General features: G+C 36.5%; 1 protein-coding gene across 10 annotated transcripts in view; it reads right to left on the bottom strand.

Annotated features, from left to right (window-relative positions):
- Window positions 1-22,285, bottom strand: part of SGCG (sarcoglycan gamma) — a 103,591-nt gene that overhangs the window by 5,241 nt on the left and 76,065 nt on the right. For all 10 annotated transcript variants that reach the window (XM_015852141.1, XM_015852142.2, XM_015852137.2 and 7 more), the window contains 2 exons: window positions 18,270-18,389; window positions 13,633-13,705 (listed from right to left, as the gene is read on the bottom strand). In XM_015852141.1, the coding sequence (XP_015707627.1) occupies window positions 13,633-13,705; window positions 18,270-18,389 (193 nt within the window). The remainder of the gene's footprint in view (window positions 1-13,632; window positions 13,706-18,269; window positions 18,390-22,285) is intronic.

A 22,285-nucleotide genomic window follows, 5' to 3' on the forward strand; every position in this document is an offset into this window, starting at 1 on the left:
CATGTGGCAGAATGATGAGGGAATGTATTTCTACCAATCACTTGATACTTTTTACTATTACCCTTTTATTATGTGCATATAAATCACATTTAATGAATGGAGTGAGGATCTTTTTCATCTGGAGAAATTAATCTGTGTAATGTGCTGTTCTAAATGAGACATCTGTCAAGTCTGTGTCTCCTTTGGGATAACAGACTCAGGATTTAGGAGTGGCTGCTGGGTGTCACAATAGCTATCAGGGGTACATTAGCACCTAGTGCAGTGCAGGAGGAATTGATTGGAACCATACAATATTTGACGCCAAGGACATAACCCACATTCTGTGTGTTCTGGGTTGTGCTCTGGACTCGCTGTAGCCTGGCTCTGTAGTCTGAAATCCAAAATGAATGGCTTTCAGGCTAATTTCTAAAAGCCATCCTGTTCACATGCTCCAACCAGTTCCACGATGAGGACCAAAACTGTGGGCAGCTGGGAGATTTCCCTCAGAAGTATCTTCCTAATTTGAGTTGAAATCCTCATGTAGATTTTTATATAAAGCCTGAAACAATGGACAAAAAGGATGGGAGGTATTGAAATTATTAAGAAACTGGCATCTCTAGGGCCAAAAAATGTGAGCTACAAAGGATTCTGTGGGCTTAGTTGGCAGTGGTTCTCTTCACATGCCTGCTTTCAGCTTTGCCCTTTGATTAGTCTGAAGGCAGTCTAACTCACCAGCACTGCAGCCAGACTGCAGCCAGAGCACACACTAATTACACAAGAAAAAGAAACTGTTAATATTTTTAAATGGAATTTTAAACCTTTCTCACTTCATAGGGAAGCAAGATTTCTACTGACATGAGCTGGTGGAAAACGTTTTCTAAACTGGAGCTGGAAAGATGGACAGCAAGCAGCACAGTTCCAACCTGTATTCACTTATCTCCTAGCAATGTTTTGAGATCAGGCCAGTGAAGAAGGAAGTCAGGTTGTAGGAAGAATATGACTGCCCACAGCGATGGATCTTGGTGTTCTGCCCCATGGCTTTTGGTTGTTCGCCAGCCAATCCAAAGGCAAAGAAGGACAAGATGGCATGACTGAGCTCTCAGTCTCAGTGTATGTATCACTGCTGCCTTGTTTTGTTTTGTTTTGTTTTGTAAAATTATTTTCATTGGAATGCCTCCTAAAATTTCATCTCTCTGCAAACAGGAAAGGCGACTTTCACAGCATCTTCCAAAAACTGCATACATAGTAAGGACATTCAACAGAAAACTGTTAGCTCTCACTGAGCGTCAAAGAATACCAAATAGTAATGACTCATTCAATCTTCCCTGATCATTTTCCTCACAGTAATGAAATCACGGTAGTTATTCTGTCAGGCCTTGGCACAAAACTCTGATTTTGCATAACTGCTGTAAATCTTTCAAATGTGGACTTTTTTTTAAAATTTTTTTTCCCCAGAAAGACTCCTCAAATCATATCTATTTCTTCATTTAAAGGTGGACTGATTGCTTCCTACCTGAATGATGCTGTATTCTATATTCTTCCATTCGGTTTGATGCTTAAAGTCTTAGTGTCACTGATTTAAACTAAATGAACTGTAATGAACAAAATTTGACTGAAAAACAGCATCAATTTTCCCCAGTCAAGTCCATTACTTGGTCGATGGTTATATTATATCATCCCAGTTTTTGTAACTTAGTTCAAAGAACCAATTTTCCAAGAGTTAGTGCTTCCGGGAGTTGTCTGCATTAGCACACACATTTGTTTCAATAAGACTAATGTCAGCATCTACAGCTCCCTCATACTGTATCCCAAGTTAGTCTATCATTTACACCACAGCATAATGTATCATGCAAATCAGTATGAAAATATAATCACAATTATCTAAAAGGAAAAAAGAAAAAAAGAAAAAAGCATATACATATATACATGTATACATGTATACATATATACATATATACATATTTATGTATTTTTTTTTCTTCCAGCTTCTTCCAAGTGCACTTTGTTGCTTCATTTCACACTAATTCACAGGAAAAATTAAGACAGCACAAAATGCAGCTTACTAGCAGGAAAATACTTCCAACTCTAGAACACCAAAGCTAATTCTCTGTAAGAACACTACTGTGCTACTCATAAAAAAGAGAATCACCAGTGCCTTGGGAAAATACAAAAAAGATGACTGATAATATGAGAAGAAAAGGAATGGGGTACAACTGAATTCAGAGCAAGATACTATGAAGGTGCCTGTTTAGAGCTGTGCATTACATACATAGGAAATGAGCTAGGGAAAAATTGTCTGGAATGAAAGAGCTGTACATAAATCAAACGTTTCTAGTAATTATGAAACTTGTTTTTTATTAACTTCAGCGGCACTAGACTGCAAAATCATGGAAAAAATTGTTCTAACTTGTTTTTAAGAATTGCTTTTTTTTCCCCCCAAGTCTCTTCTGCTTACTGGTTAAATGCATTAATGAAAACGTCATTTTGGGAGGCCCTATCATTTTATCTGCATTTACTTGGGAATCTCAGCATGTAGCAGGCTTTGCTGGCAGTTTGTAGCATCTCTGACCTGCAGAACATAAACACATTGTAATGCACTGAAACATCTCACATACTTCAGTTAGAGCTGGGCTACTCAGAAATAATCATATGAGGATATAGTATGTTCTGCTGTCTGGTAGTCTTTTTCCTTAGGATGGTAAGGCTTTTATTATTTACACAAACAACACACATATATATTAGAAGTCCAAATGTGTGAAACATGAGCAGTTTTTGATAATATTGAGATAACTTCTTAATAGTAACACAGGACTTCTGCTTGGCACCTGTAAAATTGCTGCAGGATTATCACTTACAATTCGTTCACGTTCATTCCCTGTTGAAAATAATGCTCTCAGGTATTTATATCTAAAATTAACAAGGTGTGAAAGTATGGTTACTAAGCTTAAAAACAGCCTCTCAAAAAAAGACAAAAACTAAAACAAAAAACCCACAACCACCTCTATGATTTTTTCACCAAGCTAGAAAGAAAAGGCACTTATTTTAGGTAAATATGATGGTGTCATCACTTTCCCCAAAAGACAAAGTTCTAGCATGGTCAGGGCATCCAAGCTAATTATTATATGTCGGAAAGACTAATTACCTTGTTGCTGTTAGCAAACAAGAGTCAGTAATTGGCAGCATTTACAAGTCCTAGTTACAAGGCTATGTAAAAAATGATTAACACTTTCAATGAGTTCCAGGAATACAGGGGTTATAAGTGGAAAAAGCTTCACTCTGGGATTTGAATACAGCCCCGGATGGTTTGTGGTCTTATTACATCATTGTTTCTCCTAGCAAATTTTCACTTCTTCAGAGGTTAACCAGACATGGCACAGTTGGTAAGTGTGTGATACCTCTGGACAAATGTAGCTGCCTCTAGTAACAAGGATAGGGCATCCCCTGTGCACCCTTCAAAACAAATGGAGAGAAATAGGCACTCTAGAGCTTCAGGACTATTTTATGTGCCTCTCTTGGGATAAAATGTATAATTCCCTAATAATACTTATTGCTTTCCACAAGGAGGTGGTGAGTTCTGGTGTCTAAAGACGCACTTGAGATGCATAAATGAGTTGAGATCAATTCCACCTGAGCTATCTATCCAAGCAGTTTTAAACCCCCGGAGCCATAATCAAGGAATAGTAATCTCTTTGAGAAAAGAACTTTTGTGGTTGGTTCATAAGTAAACCTACTGATATAAAACTATCAGAGAGCATCCAAAGGAAGGCTAAAAAGATGAAGAAGGATGTGGAGGGCGAGGGATGTGAGGAGCAGCTGAAGAACCTTGTATGCTCAGCCCAGAGCAGAGGAGCTGAAGGGAGGCCTGATTGGTGGCTGCAGCTGGAGTTGAACTCTGTGGTCCTTGTGGGACCCTTTCAACCTGGGGTATTCTGTGATTCTGTGATAAGAAGAACCCTTCCCACTTCAATGAATGAACTGTGAATGAGCCATTCTCCTTGCAGAGTGGGGTGAATTTTAAATCTGGATGAGCTCCTACGATGCATCTCTTTATACTGGTCAAACAGGTCCTTTATGTTTGGACTCTGTTATGTGAATGCAGGTTGAATATACAAATTGAGTGGTAACCAGAAGCATGTGCTGAACTACAAGCTGAATCACAGAAAAGAGTAACACATTTAGGATCCTCCAAAGTGTCAACCAGATGCAGATTTTTATTTTTTTCAATCTATTCCATACATAGAAGAAATGTGATTGCTTTTCTAATAAATACCTCTATTGATTTTTACCTTATGTTCCCTTATGCTAAAAATGATCAAGGATAAAGGGCAGATCCCTGAGATGCTCCATTCCTTTTGGATTGCATTCTTACATGTTGTGATTGTGGTTTTTAAGATGTCAGCAGGTCAGTCTTTCAGCATATTTTCCATTCCTTTAATCTAAATGAATTTTTCCTTATGTTTTTATTTCTTAAAGTAATCTACATTCCAAATTTATACTCTAGATCTGAAAGGAATGGTGACAGATGATTCCAGTAAAGTTCAATTATGAGATTCTGGAGTCAAGGTAATTGTGAAGCATAAGTACAGCAGGCACCAACACTGCGTACAGCTTAGGGATGATTTTTGTGCACAACTACAATTACGAAGCTCAATCTGAATAACAGATGTTCCCAGTTCCTAAGGTTTTGGTTAACAGAACTTATTTTGTGTAAGCAATATGAAAGAAATATTCCTGTTTCTGGAACAAGTGCACTTACATATTCCCTTCAAAAGGGGAATAAAGACTGATTTTTATAAATACTGAGTTTTAACAATACTTTTAAAGCCTATAAAGGCAACATTTTTATGTTTAAATGTTTGAAACAATGTTTTTAACCTAATCAAGAATATAGCAGGTACAATTATTACAGTGTGGTTATTTCTTTATTAGCACTCCATGCATCTTACGTTCTGAGATGCTTTATTCCTATTTGTCCACTGTCACTCAAACCAGAGATATAGAAGGAATGAGAACTAAAGATCAGAACTGAGATATGATTAAAATAGAAGTTTCCTTCAAGACATACAGTTACGATAAAGAGTGGTAAGCAGAGCTAATTCAAAGAAGCTTTTCAGGATGACCTCAATTTTATGATGTGCTGACTCTCTAGGTAATTAAAGACGACCAAGAGCTCAGTGAACATGATTGAATCAGGCACACCACAGAGGTTTCCAGCATGGTTATCTTTCTCAAATAACGTTAATGACTTTAACTTGTTCTAAAATGTCACTTCGATATAATAAGACTATTTGTATCACTGCTGTAAAAATCTGGTTAGTATTTTCATTAAATTGTCTTCCATGCTGAAATGTGCCATGCCTTTCACTTTATATACTTTATCCAATGTATTCTTTGCATTGTATAAGTATACAAAGATTTCAAGACACTTGAATTCTTCACTATGTGCTATTCATAATGTCCATATGTTCTTCTCAAGTGAAGAGGTCTTTGCTGACAAGGAGGTCATGAACTTTCCCTCTTCCAGTTCATTAGCACAGTGGCAGAATGTGCCACAGTCTTCATCCAAAGCCTTTGGGATAGGGGAAGGAACCTGAGAACTGTACTGTGGGGAACCACTGTTATTAGGTAATGCTCCCCTTTCTTATTTTGGATTTGCCACAGGCACGTGCTTATAGTGGGAGACTCCTGCTTCATGCTCCCTTGTACTGGCAGCTAGGTAAGTGAAAAATAACAGAAGGGACTCTATCCAGTTTAATGCTGCATCTAAGACCAGTGACAGTACGATCATAGACTTACAAAAAGAGCTCCAGGTGGGCATCTGCAAGGCATCTATAACTGTGACAATTATAATGAAGCTTCTGAGGTAGCCTGCACTGTGGTGGAGTATGCTTGTAAATCAATCAGTTCTGGGTGAAATGATGAATGACCCAATTTTATCTGTATGTATTTCCAATGGAGGCTCAAGCTGTTCCCACTAGCACATGGATGGCTTTCATGAAGTGCTGAATTTGAGCAGAAGTGTGTTCAAAGTGAAGCAAGACCTCTCAGCAATCAAGACCAAACTCTCAGCCTGGAATCAGCAGCTGACCTAGTGCAGAAGAACAGGCCTGGGAGATTTCAGCATAAAAGCAGCAAGGATCCTGTTCCGCTGCCAGCTTTGATATGTTATGCTACTGAAAGCTAATCAAATTAAGGTCAGATCTAATCTAAAGAAAGAATCAGAAGAATAATGAGAGAAGCATGAATAACCTCATTAGGAAAGAGAGCGCACTGAATGGGCCACTCCCAAGAGTGCCAAATGAGACCATTCTGCCTGGTGTAAAACTCATCAAAAGGAATTTAAGATAACAGCTGTGTTTAGGTGAATGGATAATGACTGCATTCTCTGGTTTGGTTACTGTATGTGTATTACCGCATATGTATTGTTTGTAGTCCATGCATATGTACAAGGGAGGCTCCAAAAGCAATGTCTCCTATTCATTATGTCTACCACCAAAGTTAAAGGTGGATGTTGGCAGTATGGTATTCTGTTACATTCTGTGTCTGTGAGACAGATGTCAGAAGAGGGACAGTCTGACATGGAAGTGACTATAAGGCAAAGGTGTGTCAATGAATTCCTCCACATATACAAAATATCACTCACTGACATTCATCGATGCTTGCTTAATGTATATGGAGACAAAAAAGTGGATGAATGGTTGGACTGGACAATCTTTTAGGTCTTTTCCAACCTTGGTGATTCTGTGATTCTATGTGAGCACAGTGAGGTGGAGGATAGTGCATTTCAGCAGTGATGACAGCGATGCGAAAGACAAACCATGTTCCAGAGGGCCATGCAGATGTTTATAAGCATAGCATGCAGGATCTTGCTCGTTGCTGGTGAAAATGCATAGCTAATAATGGTGGCTATGTTGAAAAATGGTGTTTTTCAGCTGAGAATTTGCTCTGTTAAACAGTGTTATTGTGCTCTTTGTAGCTTTTGTAGTTTCCATGGAAATAAATAAAAGGAATTACTTTTGGAGCAACTACATACATGCCTACTAGAAATAAGTGCCCTTAAATAACGCAATAAAGATGGAGTAATTAAATAATGGGGAAAGGTCATATTGACAGATACAAACTTCAGGGTATATGAGAAAGTTTCAATGCTTTGAAGTACATCTCCTTGAGTTTGGAGTTTGAACAGTACATTGATATTCCTGCTGAAGGGAACAGATCACTCTTTTACTCAAAGAAAAATGAGTACGTGGGCTTTTCCCTACTACTAACTTTTTTATAACACACTAGGGAAGCATGACTAACATATTCAAGTAGACATTAAATACAAACTTATGCAGAAGATGTTACAAACACAATGCCTGAAAAACAAGAACAAATCAAATACGACTTATACTGTCTTATAAAGACAGCACTTTGAAATACTGACAAAGTTTATGAGAAATGACATGATGGACTATTGGAATTAGGAAAAAAAAACAAAAAACAAGCATTGTAATTTATAAACTCAATCCCAAGATGATTCAAGAGCATGGGTGCACAAAAACAGCTCGCAAACCATGATGGAGAAAATATATTTCACCTGGAAAATTCTTTTCACTGTAAGATTCACATCTCCAGGAAAAGTCAAGGTTTAAAAGGTCCGATATGAAGTACTACCCAGGTCTGTGCTAATTAAATAGTTTTAAATATCTGAGTCAGAAATGTTTTTGAGAAGGTAATAAATGCGATGTCCTCTACCATCCCATCCTTTTAAACCAACCTTTTCATAGATTTGAGTTCATCAATGGAATGAAAAGAAAATCTTTTATGCTACCACAAGAAGCATTTGACAGCATTTTCAGTTAATGTGAATGCAGCATAATGTTTGAATGTAAAAGGATGAGTTGTAAATTAATGCCAGGGCTCATAAAATTATATTACAATAGAAACATCTTGCTAGGCAAGGAGCAGAGATGCTTTACAAATACTGACTCCTAATTGTAGATTCACTGTCCCATTATGTAATTCATTCTCTTCTGATTGACTGGGCTTCTGATTTGCATAATGGATGCAAATAAAATCTCTGTTCTTCAATTAGTCAAATGGTACTTTTAGTCAATTAGCACGGTAGCATTAGTATTACAAATATGATTAAGCAATTATTTTGTGAACGTTTTTACCCTGATTGGCTTTTAAACATCTCCTTTAAGACTTCCTTCCTAAATCTTCCTAACAAAACCCCACAGAACCAGTTTCCACTTCTGTCTTTCTATACACCTTACCCATAGAAAACCTATTCTTTGAGGGCAAAAGGAAACAGTATGAATGGTGAAAGGATAAAAGTAAATCTTCATAAAGAGTCAAAGAGAAGCAGTAGCCATAATACTAGAACTATTGGATGCCACAGGACATAAGTTAAAACAAAAAGGGATGTATTGATCATATTTAATTTGAATACATACATAGGAAGGTTTAATGGCAACCAACCAGTACAGCAACTTGCCTTAAATTAATGCTGCTAAGTATCAAAATAACTGAGCTCTCAAACTATCAGTATTCCACAACATGAATATCAAAAGCTAATACATTTGTGATTTGGTGCTTTTTAGCTTTGGACAGAGGTACTTCTGACACAAATGGCCATATGAAGCAACTCTTCTTAAATCATTTATTTCTTTATTTTGTTATGAATATCAATATAATGTATTTGTTTTAATTGAAGCTGTTCTCTTGGAAATACTGAAATGTTCTCAGAAGATTTCAGCTCATACACTGTTAAATATAGCCATATTCTGATAACATTATTTGCACATTTATAACCATGCTCTGACAAAAGCTGACTCTCACTTTCTGGAACAGTGACATCACTCCTGCTATAGGACTTATCAAATTCAAGAAATGTATAATGATGTGGGTCACTTTTGGACTTGGATGTAAAGCCTCGGTTGCAGAACTGGCAAAATACCACAGATTGACTGTACTAACAGTGATTTCCCATAGGACTTGTGCTCAGAACGCACAGTTGCTTGCTGTCAGATATCCATATGTGGTAAATATGTGAACAAAGCTGGTACTCATCCTTGAGCACTATGTTTTATATATATACATATACATATAGTTATACATATACTATTAGGCATAGTATATGATTGGTTAATAAATGGTATCTTATCTAGACATAAGAACTTTACAACAGCAACTAAAAAGTAGGCAATGTTATATCTAGGGATGCTTCAATTGTGAAAAGCAGAGTTTGTTACTTCATACCACTTGAAAGGGAGGGCAAGAACATCCTTTTTTCTTTACAGGTGAGTCATGAATTCAATCTGTAAGACTGAAAAAAGTTCAGTGTGCTTCCTTCAAACTACAGAATTAAAGGACAGTTACTGACCACAGTATAATTGCATTGCTCTGTCTCCACTGCTTAGCTATAAAAAGATATGTTCTAACACTTATCACAGTGTTTCCAGAAAAGCGGTCTATCTTGAAATTCAACATTTTGTCTGTAAAGCCAGCAGAACGTGTAAATCAAGAAGGCCATTCGTGTCAGCATTGTTGGTGATACTGTCCTAAATCGGAACGACAGTGGATGTTCTCTGTTCCCAAGGCTGCATGTTGTGGCACTTGATATCACATTCATTATTGGCATGACAATAGGATCAAATGCACCCTCAGCAAGTTTGTGGATGACACCAAGCTGTGGGGTGCGGCTGATGTCCAAGGGATGGGATGCCATCCAGAGAGACTCAAACCTGCCTGAGCAGTGGGCCCAGGAGAGCCTCATGAGGTTCAGTTAATGGAAGTGCAGGTCTAGTACCTGGGACCCAGCAACCCCCATTATCAGTACAAGCTGGAGGATGTGATCACGGAGCACAGCCCTGCCAAAAAGTACCTGGGGGTACTGGTGGATGGGAATCTGGACATGAGGCAGCAATGTGTCCTGTCAATACAGAAAGCCAGCCATATCCTAGGCTGCATCCAAGGCAGTGTGGCCAGCAGGGCAATGGTGTGATTGTGCCCCTCTGCTCTGCTCTTGTGAGCCCTCACCTGGAGTACTGAACCCAGATGTGGAGTCCCCAGGACATAAGAGATACGGACTGTTAGAGAGTGACTAGAAGAGGGCCACAAAAGTCATCCAAGGGATGGAATGTGCCCCCAATAAGAACAGACTGAGAGTGCTGGGGCTGTTTGGTCTGGAGAAAAGAAAGCTCCAGGGAGACCTGAGAGCAGTCTTTCAGCGTATGAAGGGGGACTGTAAGAAAGAAGGGGACAGACTCTTTATCAGGGTCTGCTGTGATAGGACAAGGTGAAAAAATTTCCAGCTACAGGAGGGAAGATTTAGATTGGACATAAAGAAGATTTTTACAAGAAGTGTGGTAAGGCACTGGAACAGGTTGCCCAGAGATGTGGTGGTCCCTGGGGACACTCAAGGTCAGGCTCTGAGCAACCTAATCTAGCTGTAGGTGTCCGTGTTCATTGCAGAGGACCAGATTACCTTTAAGTGTTCCTTCTTACTCAAAGATTCTGTGATTCTATGAAAATAGCAGAAGATTAATAGATGGTGAAAGTATGAAGATAAGACTTTGGATGAGCAAATAGGTTCTATTGCCTGTAATTACATAGTCACTATCTTAAACTGGAAAAGAAGCATTTTTTTCAAAATAAAAATAGAAAAATATTACTTGAAACTGCATTTAAAAAAAAAGCACATTGAAGTGCCCATCAATTGGTATTTAACCTGTATTTCAGTGTGGAATTCAACAGAATATTTATAAAGTATTACAAAATTCCTATTTACTGTTGAACTTGTCTCAGCTTTTTTGCAATGGAATGCATGGATCTTGTTTACACTGACATTTAAGGTTGTCCTTGAAAATAACATTTTTCCAGCATCACCTTTGTAAATTGCTCTCATCTGTCAGTATCTTAACTTAGCATCTGCATTGCAGACAAATGCGTTCGCTTCTTGCTCCTTCTAAGGACCCCTTCACAGAATCACTGCCATCTCTGCTCTCAGACTTGACATCACTTATGGGTGGTAGAGACAGTGACATAGATAAAAGATAGAGACATTTAATGGTCTTCCAGGACATCAGTGAGTGTTACACACATTACACAGCTTTATGCACTGATATTTGACATACTTCTTTGGGTTGAGCTAACTTGGTTTCTAGCAGAGGTGGACAGCAGCTTTAAGGCAGACATCAGTGTTGATGTCACCATGTAGATACGACTGGTTTCAAGTGGTGTTCCCCAGAGGTTGATACTGGGGCTAGTCCTATTTAATATTTTTATTGCTGACTTGGACAAAGGGATTGAGTGCATCCTCAGTAAATTTGTAGATGACACCAAGCTGGGAGGAAGTGTTGAACTGTCTAGGGGTTAGAAGGCCTTTCAGAGGGACCTGGTCAGGCTGGATCACTGGAATGAGCCCAGTGGGATGAATGGGACCAAGTAAGTGCTGGGTCCTGTACTTTGGCCACAACAACCCCAGGCAATGCTACAGACTTGGAGCAGAGTGTCTATATGACTGTGTGGAAGAAACAGACCTGGGGCTGTTTGTTGATGCTTGACTGAACATAAGCCTCAATTTCTGTGTTTGTTTTTGATCCCCTTGCTAAAAGAAAGACACTGAAGCTCTGGAGCATGTGTAGAGAAGGGCAATGAAGCTGGTGAAGAGTCTGGAACACAAGGTTGTTCAGTTTGGAGAGGAGAGGGCTCACTCTATATATAGACTATATATAGACTCTCTCTACAACAGCCTGAAAGGAGTTTGTGGCAAAGTAGAGGATGGCTTCTTCTCCCATGTAACCAGTGGAAGGACTAGAGGGAAAGGCCTCATATTGTGCCAGGTGATATTCAGGTTGTTTGTCAGGAAGAATTTATTCTCTGAAAGGGTGATCAGGAACTGGAATGGGCTGCCCAGGTGGGTGGTTGAGTCTCCATTTCTGGAGGTGTTCAAGAACTATTTAGTTCTTGTACTTTGATATTTGTGGTAGGTGTATGGTTGGACTGGATGATTTTGGAGGTCTTTTCCTTGGTGATTCTATGATTCCTTGACATTATAACAATCATTGCTATATACTGTAAATTCTGAAATAATCTGTATTACCCACAATTTCAAGTCAACTGAGCACAGAACTGAATGGGATTTTAAGTATTACAGTTCAGCTCTGTCAACACATAGCAACACGCTAGACCAAAATGTGCTTATTGTTGACAGGTTAATATCATCAAACAGATAAGCTGCCAAATAAACTTGACCACGAAGTAGAACATTATAAATATTTTGAATTAATCTCAATATTTTCTTTCAAATGATACATCAAAAACACATGATAAGTGTAGGATAGCCATTGTTAAATGTAGCTTAAAACAGTGTGATTGATTTTAAATGACATTCAAAGAAGAATTTGTCCTTAAAAAGTAAAATAGCACAATGGCTATTGCATAAAACTATTAGCTTTAAGCCTATTGAAATATTATTAATTGATAATGTATCCAATTAAATTTATAGAGAGCTTCTTGACTGTGTAATTAAAAATTTCTATGTCAGAAGTGCTCATACTTTATCAAGACTGAGACAATCACAGGAAATGAACAAAATGAGACCAATCCCTACAAAATCAATGTTCATTATAATGTAGAACTCTAAACATTGCCCAAAGCTTGTCATATCCAAATTCCACTACAGTAGAAGAAAGTGGAGATAAACATGCAAAAAATGAACATCCCAAGCCCATTCTGTCTTCAAATGCAAGTACATGATATCTCACTGTAAATTAATGTTGGATATCAAGAAGAAAATTAGAAGAAGTGTCTTAATAAAGTTTCCCTTTCATTTGCCATTCTTGATTTGAAAATTTGGTCACCAAGATACAGTGTTCTTGATAGCTTAAATCATCTTCTGCTACTCTCTGATAGTCATCCCTACAGGAGAAGGAACGCTAAGAAGAGAAATTATGATAGAAAGTAGTAGATAGCCAACGTATGAAAGGACAGAAATAGAACTGTAAAGAACTTTTATTCATTTAATTCTTATTTGAAACAACTTGTTAAGTGAAACAGAAGACTTTCTTGAACTGAATGCAGGTTGAGTTGAGCTCATAATCAACATATTATAAACTAATTTGGGATCCTCCAAATTACAGAGTAATGCACAAAGAAATGCCATCCCAGGATTAAGGAGTGTTAAGTCATTAAAGATACTTTATAGAGATTTTCTAACCCCAAATTGTTTTTTAATTATATAGAGATTTGCAACTTTCTAAATGTTTCTTGCTATTTCTTGCTAATCTGTTTCCTCAAACTGATAAAGTTTCTTGAAATTTTTATCACAAGTCTATGACTGACTTCCAATAAGCAACTTCTATTTCCACATGCAGAGAAAGTCACTTATGTGTTCTGAAATTGTAAAATCAAGGTGTATAGAAAAAAAATATATTCAGTATATGATGTGGCTTTAAATATTCACCACTGGTAATAAATCATTGCATATAATGCTTCAAAATTGCAGACCAATGTAGGATTTTCTTAAAAAGCATCAATTTTTCATATAAAATGGAATTTAGTAGTGATTCCATACATTTTATTATAAATCCCCTGCTATGAAAAATGTGAGTGCATATACCAAACGTAGTTATTAGGCTTCTGTTTTGAGGCATAAATTCTTACCTTAGCTGTTTAAAAGCTTCTGCCTTCACGAGCGGTGTTTCTACGGAGTGTTCAAAAAGTGCTCCTTCAGGCCCTGGAAAGGAAAAACCCACTGTAAATGTTCAACTATTACCAACAGTGAGAGGGAATTATAGCTACTTTGAGAACAGAAGAAAATACATAAACATCTATTAATAATTAATGAAACAATTATTAAATAGATACTGTTTTACTGTATTGGCTGGAACTACATAATACAGAGTTAATGTTAAAGTACAGGTGTAAATTAATAAAAAGATGTTTAATAAGTGTGAATACAGACAAATATTTTACTACTTCCAACAATAACAACAAAAAAATTACAGACTTAATCACATTAATTTTAGACTATAGCACAAAAAAGCTGGCATGTAGTTTCATCAGATTTCCTACTGTTTTAAGTCAGTTTTGATATATGCACAATGCTATTAATGCATGTAAAATGGTAATGACCGTAGGATCAGATTGTTTAGTTCTTGAAATAACAGTAGTTTCATCCCAACACAAGAGAAATGTTGATTACCTACATGAGGGTGTTACATGCGTAGGTGGCATGTAGCAGGTCAGCCAAAGGATTATTGCATTATTATAAAGACGTAGGAAAAATATAATCATTGCTATTAATATTTAGCAAAATTTTTGTAAATAGATATTCACATAAATATGAAATAACTTATCTAGCTATCACAGTAATTATCAAGTAATAAAAGGTAAGTGGAGTTTAGTAGTTTATCCATATGAACACGCTCTGCTACTATCTGCTACTGCTGACTAATTCACAGAATGACAGAACTGAAGGGGTTGGAAAGGAACCCTGGAGATCACACAGTTCAATCCCTTGCTAATGCAGGCTCCTATAGTAGGCTGCACAGGAAAACATCCAGGTGGATTTTGAATATCTCTAGGGTAGGAGACTCAATAGCCTCTCCGGGTAACTTGTTCAAGCACCCTGTCTCACTCAATAAACAATGATGTCTAATTAAAATACATGAGTCTATAACTCGTGAGTTTGTCTCCATATTATGCATCGCCAGCATGGATAGACTCTGTGTTCTGCCTGCTTTTCATTTAATTCGTCTGTCATCTTTACAATTCCATACAATAGCTACAAGCTCATCACCAGCTACCTGTATTTTAGAACTGATTAAAGTGGATTTAAAGGTTAAATGTATAGATATTTCTATCAGTGGTTTGGTGGAAAAACATGAGAAATTCAGTTTCACATATATTCAGCTGAAAGTCAAGAAGCTGAGGTACCAGAGTATGAAAAGTGATCATGAAATACTCAGATCCCATAGCAGATTAATTAAACACCATCTTCTGCACTTCCTGCACCTTCTTTATTTTTATTTTTTTTTGTATTCAGAAAAGCACTGGTTATGACATTATTAAATACATCCATATCTTTAAATTGCAAATGAGATGACAAGCTTGGTTGATAAAGGTAAAAGTATACGCGTAATAAATTTCCATAGGCATTTAGTTTGACGCTACATCACATTTTGATTAAGAGATTAGAGCAACACAAATCAGTCCAGAATGCATTACATGGATTAAAACTGGCTGATGGGCCTTAAATGAAATTGCAAACAGAGAACCATGAGTGAAGGAATGTGTTACTAGTGGGGCCAAATATGATGTAACATTTATTCATGGATTTAGATTTTAAAAATGATGAATTCTGATGATAAAGCCACTGTCTGTGTAAGAGGGAATTAGAAGGTTTGTTTACATATTCCAGAGTGTGCACATCTAAGAAAAATTAAGACTTTGTCTTCCTGTGAGGAAAAAGTATTCATTAAATAACAACATTAAGTATGACACACATACTGAAGAAACTCACCTCATAGTAATAGCTTTTGGAAAATGGCCTAAATTGATTTATTGTGTACTTTAACTGCTTTATTTTAAAAATGTAAATATAAAGAATATGAAAGCAAGATTTTCTTAATGAGAGGACTGAAGACAGCAGGTTTCATTAACACCTGCAGCCCACAACACACACATGCCATCAACCAAAGTCTGTCTGCCTATTTAAGGTCTAATAGAATGTTCTTTTAGTTACATTCTTAGCTTCTGAGCAGAAGCATTTAAATTGAACACAAATCTTTGTATCATGTTTTGGTATTAGCTATTTTCACTGAAAACCCTCCCACATAGCACGAGGAAACCACTGACAGTGGTTTGGTAACTCCTACCAAAGGAGGTAAGTCTCTTGTAGGTATGTGTACACCCCAGTACCATGTGCAAGATCACATACCTAATGGTGTGTCAAACACTGCTAGATGCTCATTTAAGTATGTTAACTCGGCCAATGTATTAAAATGAGCTGAATGAGCCACTGAGCTCATCCTAAAGAAGACTTCATGCCCTTCAAAGATTCTATGAAGACAACTGTACTTTGTTAGCAGAAGAGATATCTGCCTAGGTGTCCCCTTCAGATGGGAGCCAAATCATGCTGCAGGTTGCACTGGCTGTTGACTGAGGGTCCAGTTCAACTGTCTGAATATGGACATCTGGATCTGTGGGGTATCCAAAACTCTTTGTACATCACCACTTTTCCCATGGATTTGGTTCTCTTGGAAGAAATGGGAAATACACTGCAGCAGTTTCATTCTACTACATGTAACAGACAATGACTGGACAGAAATAGCATGAGGTCAAGTATACCAAACTGTTGGAAAATGACAGTTTCTGAGGTGTTGGGTTGGATTTGTTTTTTCTTAGATTTTTTTTTTTTTTTTCCCAAAACACTATAAATCACTGACATTGGTTCTCTGCTACACTGTATTTAAGTTTAAAACTACCAGTTTTTCTTATAAATTATTGCTAACCTTTTCACAATTCACATGAATTGTAGAATCATGGAATCACAGTGTGGTTTGGGTTGGAAGGGATCTTTAAGCTCAGCTGGTTCCAACCCTCTGCTACAGGCAGGGACACTTCCCATTAGATCAGCTTGCTCAAAGCCCCATCCAGCCTGGCCTTGAACACCTGACAAGTAAAATCAAACAGTTCCCCATATTGCATATAAAAAAAGGCAAAATGTTCTTTGTGTATTTTAAACCTGATACAGTCTGTTTCTGCATAAACTTTCCAATTGATCTTATTCTCCATCAAAAGATGTTTCAAAAATTATCTAAGTGCACAAAGTATTACTAATTTATCCTCCATGGTAACAGTACCATTTAAATCACAATTTTAAAAAATTAGATTGAAGCATAGCAGGCATGAATGTCTTCTCACTAATATTAATTTTACACTGAAATAACCTCACTGACTTAGATGGATTCATTTTATAGAAATGGATTTATTTTACAGAATCTATGATTCTTTGATTCTGTGATTTTTTAACTTGTACTACAGTGTAAAAAAGAAACAAGCAACGTTTGTTTCTGCGATATCTACTAAAGCAAGCAATTATCCTCGTAAGATTCATATTGACAAGTCAAAATACATCTTAACATAACGATTTCTATTCATGTACAAATGATTTTACTTACTTTGAGCAGAGACAGACCTTTTCTCAATCAGTTAACAATTATGCAGTTTTTCATATCTTTGTTAAACATGTTTTTCTATTAAAGTTTAGCCTCCCTTGGGCAAACAATAATCATTTGATATGGTTTCCTGGTTAAACAAAGTTGTATTTTCAATTAGGTTAAAAAGTAAGAAAAAAAAACCTTAAGATAAAACCTTCGGGCATAAACAGAATTTATTAACACATTTATTATAACTTAACTTTTGCTTTGAAACACGAGTCATGTGATTACTATCACATCCATAGTTATGCACAGTGAAATAATATAAATCGATCCATTAAAATTAAGACCTCAAGATTTCAGAGGGTCAATAATTACCAAAAATGATATTGCAATAAAGTTAAAAATATTGAAAATGTAACTGAAAGCAAGTTACATGATTATTTCAGTATGTTCTTTGATGGAGTCTTCCAGATAAAGAGAAATCACACACTGACATATCTGTTTTAATGCACCCTTACACCTGGAAAATGAAGGTTGACTTTATCAGGTCATATGAAAGGAAACAGCTTTTCGTGTGACAGTTTTGACATCGTACTTTTAAATGAGTACTTTGGTGATTTGTAGAAATAGCCTAAAGCAAACCTGTCTTTTGATAGATGACATTATAAATACACTGTAAGTATTATACTGGCACATATATCCTACACACAGAGCTGAAATACAGTGGCTTTCACCTTGAAAGAAAAAGCCATATAAGAATACCAGAGTCTAAAATGTTTTAAGAAATACTACAACTGATTTTTCAAATAGAAATGTGCAAGATTTTTTCAGCCTCAATTAGATGTATGCACTGAAAATATTAAATAATTTAGAAAAAAATGCAAGTGCAGTTCCAATCAGAAACTGTGCTTTAACACAGCAATAAAGTAAAATACATATATAGACATATATGCATTCTTACATCACGTATTACTTTTCCCTTAATGCTTTTGATTATTTATTGAAAAAGTCAGATATGCAGTTTCTAATAAGCTAAATCCAGCATTTTTTTTTAACAATGGCTCATTTTAAAATGCCATTTTATTGTGTTATGCTTGTGACTATTAGTTGGGCATTTCTTAAATTGTTACAAACCTGTGACTCGAAGTTTATCTGTGCCAATGACAACCTCATTTTCATCCACTGTAAAAAGTGGCTTGCCATCCTTTGAGTTGATCTGAAACTGTTGGCCGTGGAATTCTACCATTTTAGGACCTGCAAAACACAGTAGAGTGACAGAATAATTACATCAGCTTTCTTCAGCTTCCCATATAAACTTAATTTAGTGAACAGTATTAATGACCATGAAGCATTCTGATAGTGGCCCTGTAAGTACCAAAACTGAATACACATATTTACATTTTCCAATCTGTTGTTCAAAACTGTGCCCGCAGTCATGCTATCAAGTTGGGTTTCAAGACTAAATTTAGGAAATCCCTCTCTCAGAGACAGACATTTTCATTCTTGATGTTGAAGCTGCTGAGATTTTTTGATCAGTGTGAGTGGTTGTTCTTTTTTTTTTAAACACAGAAAATAATTAACAAAGTAATCCCTTTTGATTAGGGAAGCTCAAATGCTTTAAAACCTAATATAAGGGCAGGACCCTCAGCTGCCAGTTTAGCTCTGTGTATATAACAAATATTACTGCTCATGTTCTTAGAGGATTTTCAAAAAGCTGGGAGTGTTTTCAGTTGGATTTTGTGTGCAAGAGTCTTTGTGCATCGCAAGATCCTAAATCCAGTAAAACATCCTGTTCTACAGTTTTTTCTTGGTGAATAAGTATAGACTTAGGCCTTAATATTTCTCATTTTAAACAATTAGACCAGTTAAAAATTCACATCACATTTGTTTGAGTATCTGTTTAATAGAGTCATCATCAAGTTCTACATTCAGAATTTAAATTGTAGATGATTGTAGATAATGCTCTTCTCCAAAGCACATGGCTTCATTTCTGGAATTGTAAAAAGGGCTCAGAAAATATCTTAAGTGAGAGAAAAGGTGTTACTCACAGGCATTTTATGCACACAAAAAACCAGTTGTAGATAAGTAGAACAAAGGTGGTTCCATATTAATGCTTTACCAGAGAACTGTGGTTCTTTTATTTCAGCTTCTGTCCAGAAGCAGTAATGAGACTGCTCATTTACGAAGTGTAATCTTTTGTTTATCCAAACAAATAGAAGACTGGTTGTTATTGTCTTTAAACACTATTGCAATGGTTGGTTCCTCTTTTCTTCCCTGCCTTTCATCCAACACCACAATTACACTGTATAATATGACATTTTGGGATACACCAAACTAAACCTCTCCTATCTGACACGACAGAGGTCAGGTGATTCAGGTATGCTGAGGACACAGTGGATTTAGGAATGATTTTCTGTCTCTTTTGTTAAGATGCCTCACACAGTATAGAAAGGAAGGTATTGTTTGGAACTTTTGTATCTTGCATAAGAATGAAACCCTAGAGACCATCAGCTTTCATAGTCCATAGCTAGCTGTAGAACTAATGGAGAAAAATTGTGCTTACCACCATGTCTTCTGATCCTGCTTATCATTGGAGCTCATTCTTAAAATCATGCAGTAGGCGAGATAGAAATGTGAATGCTAATTTGATGGCTTTGAGAATGTTAGGTATTTTCCTTTTCAGTATTCTATGTCTTTTGGTAGGTCTGGAATGCCTAAAACCGTTTTGTTGTTGTTCTTGTTATCTAAGAAAATTTACTGTTTAAAATAATTTATAAGGGAGTGAGGGTCCTAAAGATGTACATTTTGGTCAAGTACCATAGAGCAAATTAGGTGCCCAAGGCCTTCCACAGTCTCAGTTCTAAGCTGTGTAAAATGTAAACATTTTACAGTATGTGAAATCCTTAAAATACTAATTAGAAGCTGACATAAGTGCATCTCAATTACTGTGAATGCTTGCAAAAAATATGGAGCATTATCTCTAAAATGCAACTCAATCACTAATTTATATTTAATTGTTATTTATTTGCAAATGATCACAAAAAATTCATGATATTGATGAAGACTCTGTATGTTTAGGGGAAATGCCATCTACTGATTTCGTTGGTACAAAGGCAATCACCTTTGAAAATAAACTGCTGAGCCTAAATAGCACTATCTCTGCTCTTTCCTTCTCAGCACTTGGGTAGATACAGAAGTTTTCACTGATTATAAATCACTGGGGAAAGAAAAAAGTAAATTTGAAAGAACTGAAGAAGTGTGGCATGATTTGCACCAGACCTAACTTGATCTTATCTACGAGTACATTTATCTTATCAATCTCCTAATTTGCTGGGTGTATTTCACAAGCAATCTCGTCAAAAGAAGATTTTTTGTGCCTCTCCTTGCAGGAAATGGAAAGAACTGCCTCAATCAGAATGAATCAAATAATGTAATTTGTACACCTTCATATTGGTAGAAAAGTGACTTATATATATATATATATATTATTATGAAATGTAGATTAATACATTTATACAAATGCATGTACACATATACACATGCTATATAACTTTTGCTCAAATCCTTTGCCCAAATAAACTTGGCTCAAATTCCATTTTCTCTCAGCTGACCAAAGCAAACAGAAACAGTCAACACAAACACGTGTTGTTCAGACTGACTTTTTCAGCCATCCTATCTATTTAATGCCAACTTCTGGCATGGTGTCCATAAAGAACATCATACTGATAAAACTAGAGCTGATGTATTTATTAGTTTAATTAATCTAGCCCATGTATACACCGATCTCAGATCCAACAGTAATTGGAACAAGGCTGAGATTCAGTCCTTCTACTCCCAGCTAATTGTTCTTAACCTTAGACCACATAATCATATTTTTGGTTCCTTCTCTTTTCTATTCTATTAATATCTGATTATTCCTTTCAAAGCAATATATTTTAACAGTAGAAATGGGGGGAGTCCTGCTCTAAAATAATGAGATATAGGAAGAAAAGCATGCTCAGAACAGAAACACAAGGAAAAATGATATTTATTGATAAGTGCTCATCCTAGATGAGCTCCAAGTTCTAACAAGCAAATAAATTAGAAAGAGCCAAGGCAAAGGAGTCACATGCACCTCCAATTTCTGTTAATCTATGTTCCTTGGCACAGCCTAGACCTGTACCACACAGAGACCTCCAGACAATGTATGGCTGGGTGCTGCTCTTCCCAGACAGGACAGATGAAGCTCTCCAGCTCTGGAGGAAAGAAGGTTTAGTTGTACAAAGAAAGTTATGACATGCCATCTGCTTCTACAGCAAACGATGTGTCCTGGCCTGTTGTGTTTGATGCCTGTTGCTCTTAATTTGTTTTTCTCTGAGGAAGCTACAGGAATCCAAACATTGAATTTAAGCAAGCAGAGGGGCAGTTACATTGCATCTAAGATGGGTGCATAGTGAACTACATATATTATATTTTAAACATAAAAAAGTGTGACAAGTAATGAAAGTATTCATCCTCCACTACATGCATTCCTAAAGACTCTAGACTGGAAGCTGTCTGAAAAACACCAACCAATGGCCTTCTTTATGGTGGGTTTGCATCCAGATTTTTCTGGTCTTTGCAAAATTGAGTAAATCTTTAACAAAAGCCTTTAGTTCCATGGCTTTCTCAACACAAATGCCCCAGAAAAGTGGAACGAGGACAGTCCATTAAATAATCCTCATTATGGAAGAATGATATGGATAACAGGTTACTTACTTTAAATCTTTGGATGGTATACTAGAGTAAGACAAACTAAAACATATGTTTCAGTCCTAGGAAGGAGACAGCTCAGTACAAATGAAACAAATTTCCAAATCCCAAAAATAGACTTTTAAAGAAAAGGAAATATATTTATTAAATGAAAAGTAGCACTAGATATATTGCAGTAACACTAATTGTATTGTGATCCCCAAAGGATTAATTTTTAGTGCAAAATCAGAAACCTAATTCAACATCTGAAACATTATTTTTTGATTTTCTACTTTGCCTAGCACCCTAGTATGATAACTACATGTAAGTCAAGTAATGCTATTTAATTATGCTTCTTGTTAAAATCCTACAGTCTAAACTGTTACACGACTGAACGCAGGCTGTAGAAAGCAGTTGAATTATTTTGCCTTTGGTGCCAG

This window comes from Coturnix japonica, chromosome 1 (genome assembly GCF_001577835.2).
Source record: "Coturnix japonica isolate 7356 chromosome 1, Coturnix japonica 2.1, whole genome shotgun sequence".
NCBI lineage: Eukaryota > Metazoa > Chordata > Aves > Galliformes > Phasianidae > Coturnix > Coturnix japonica.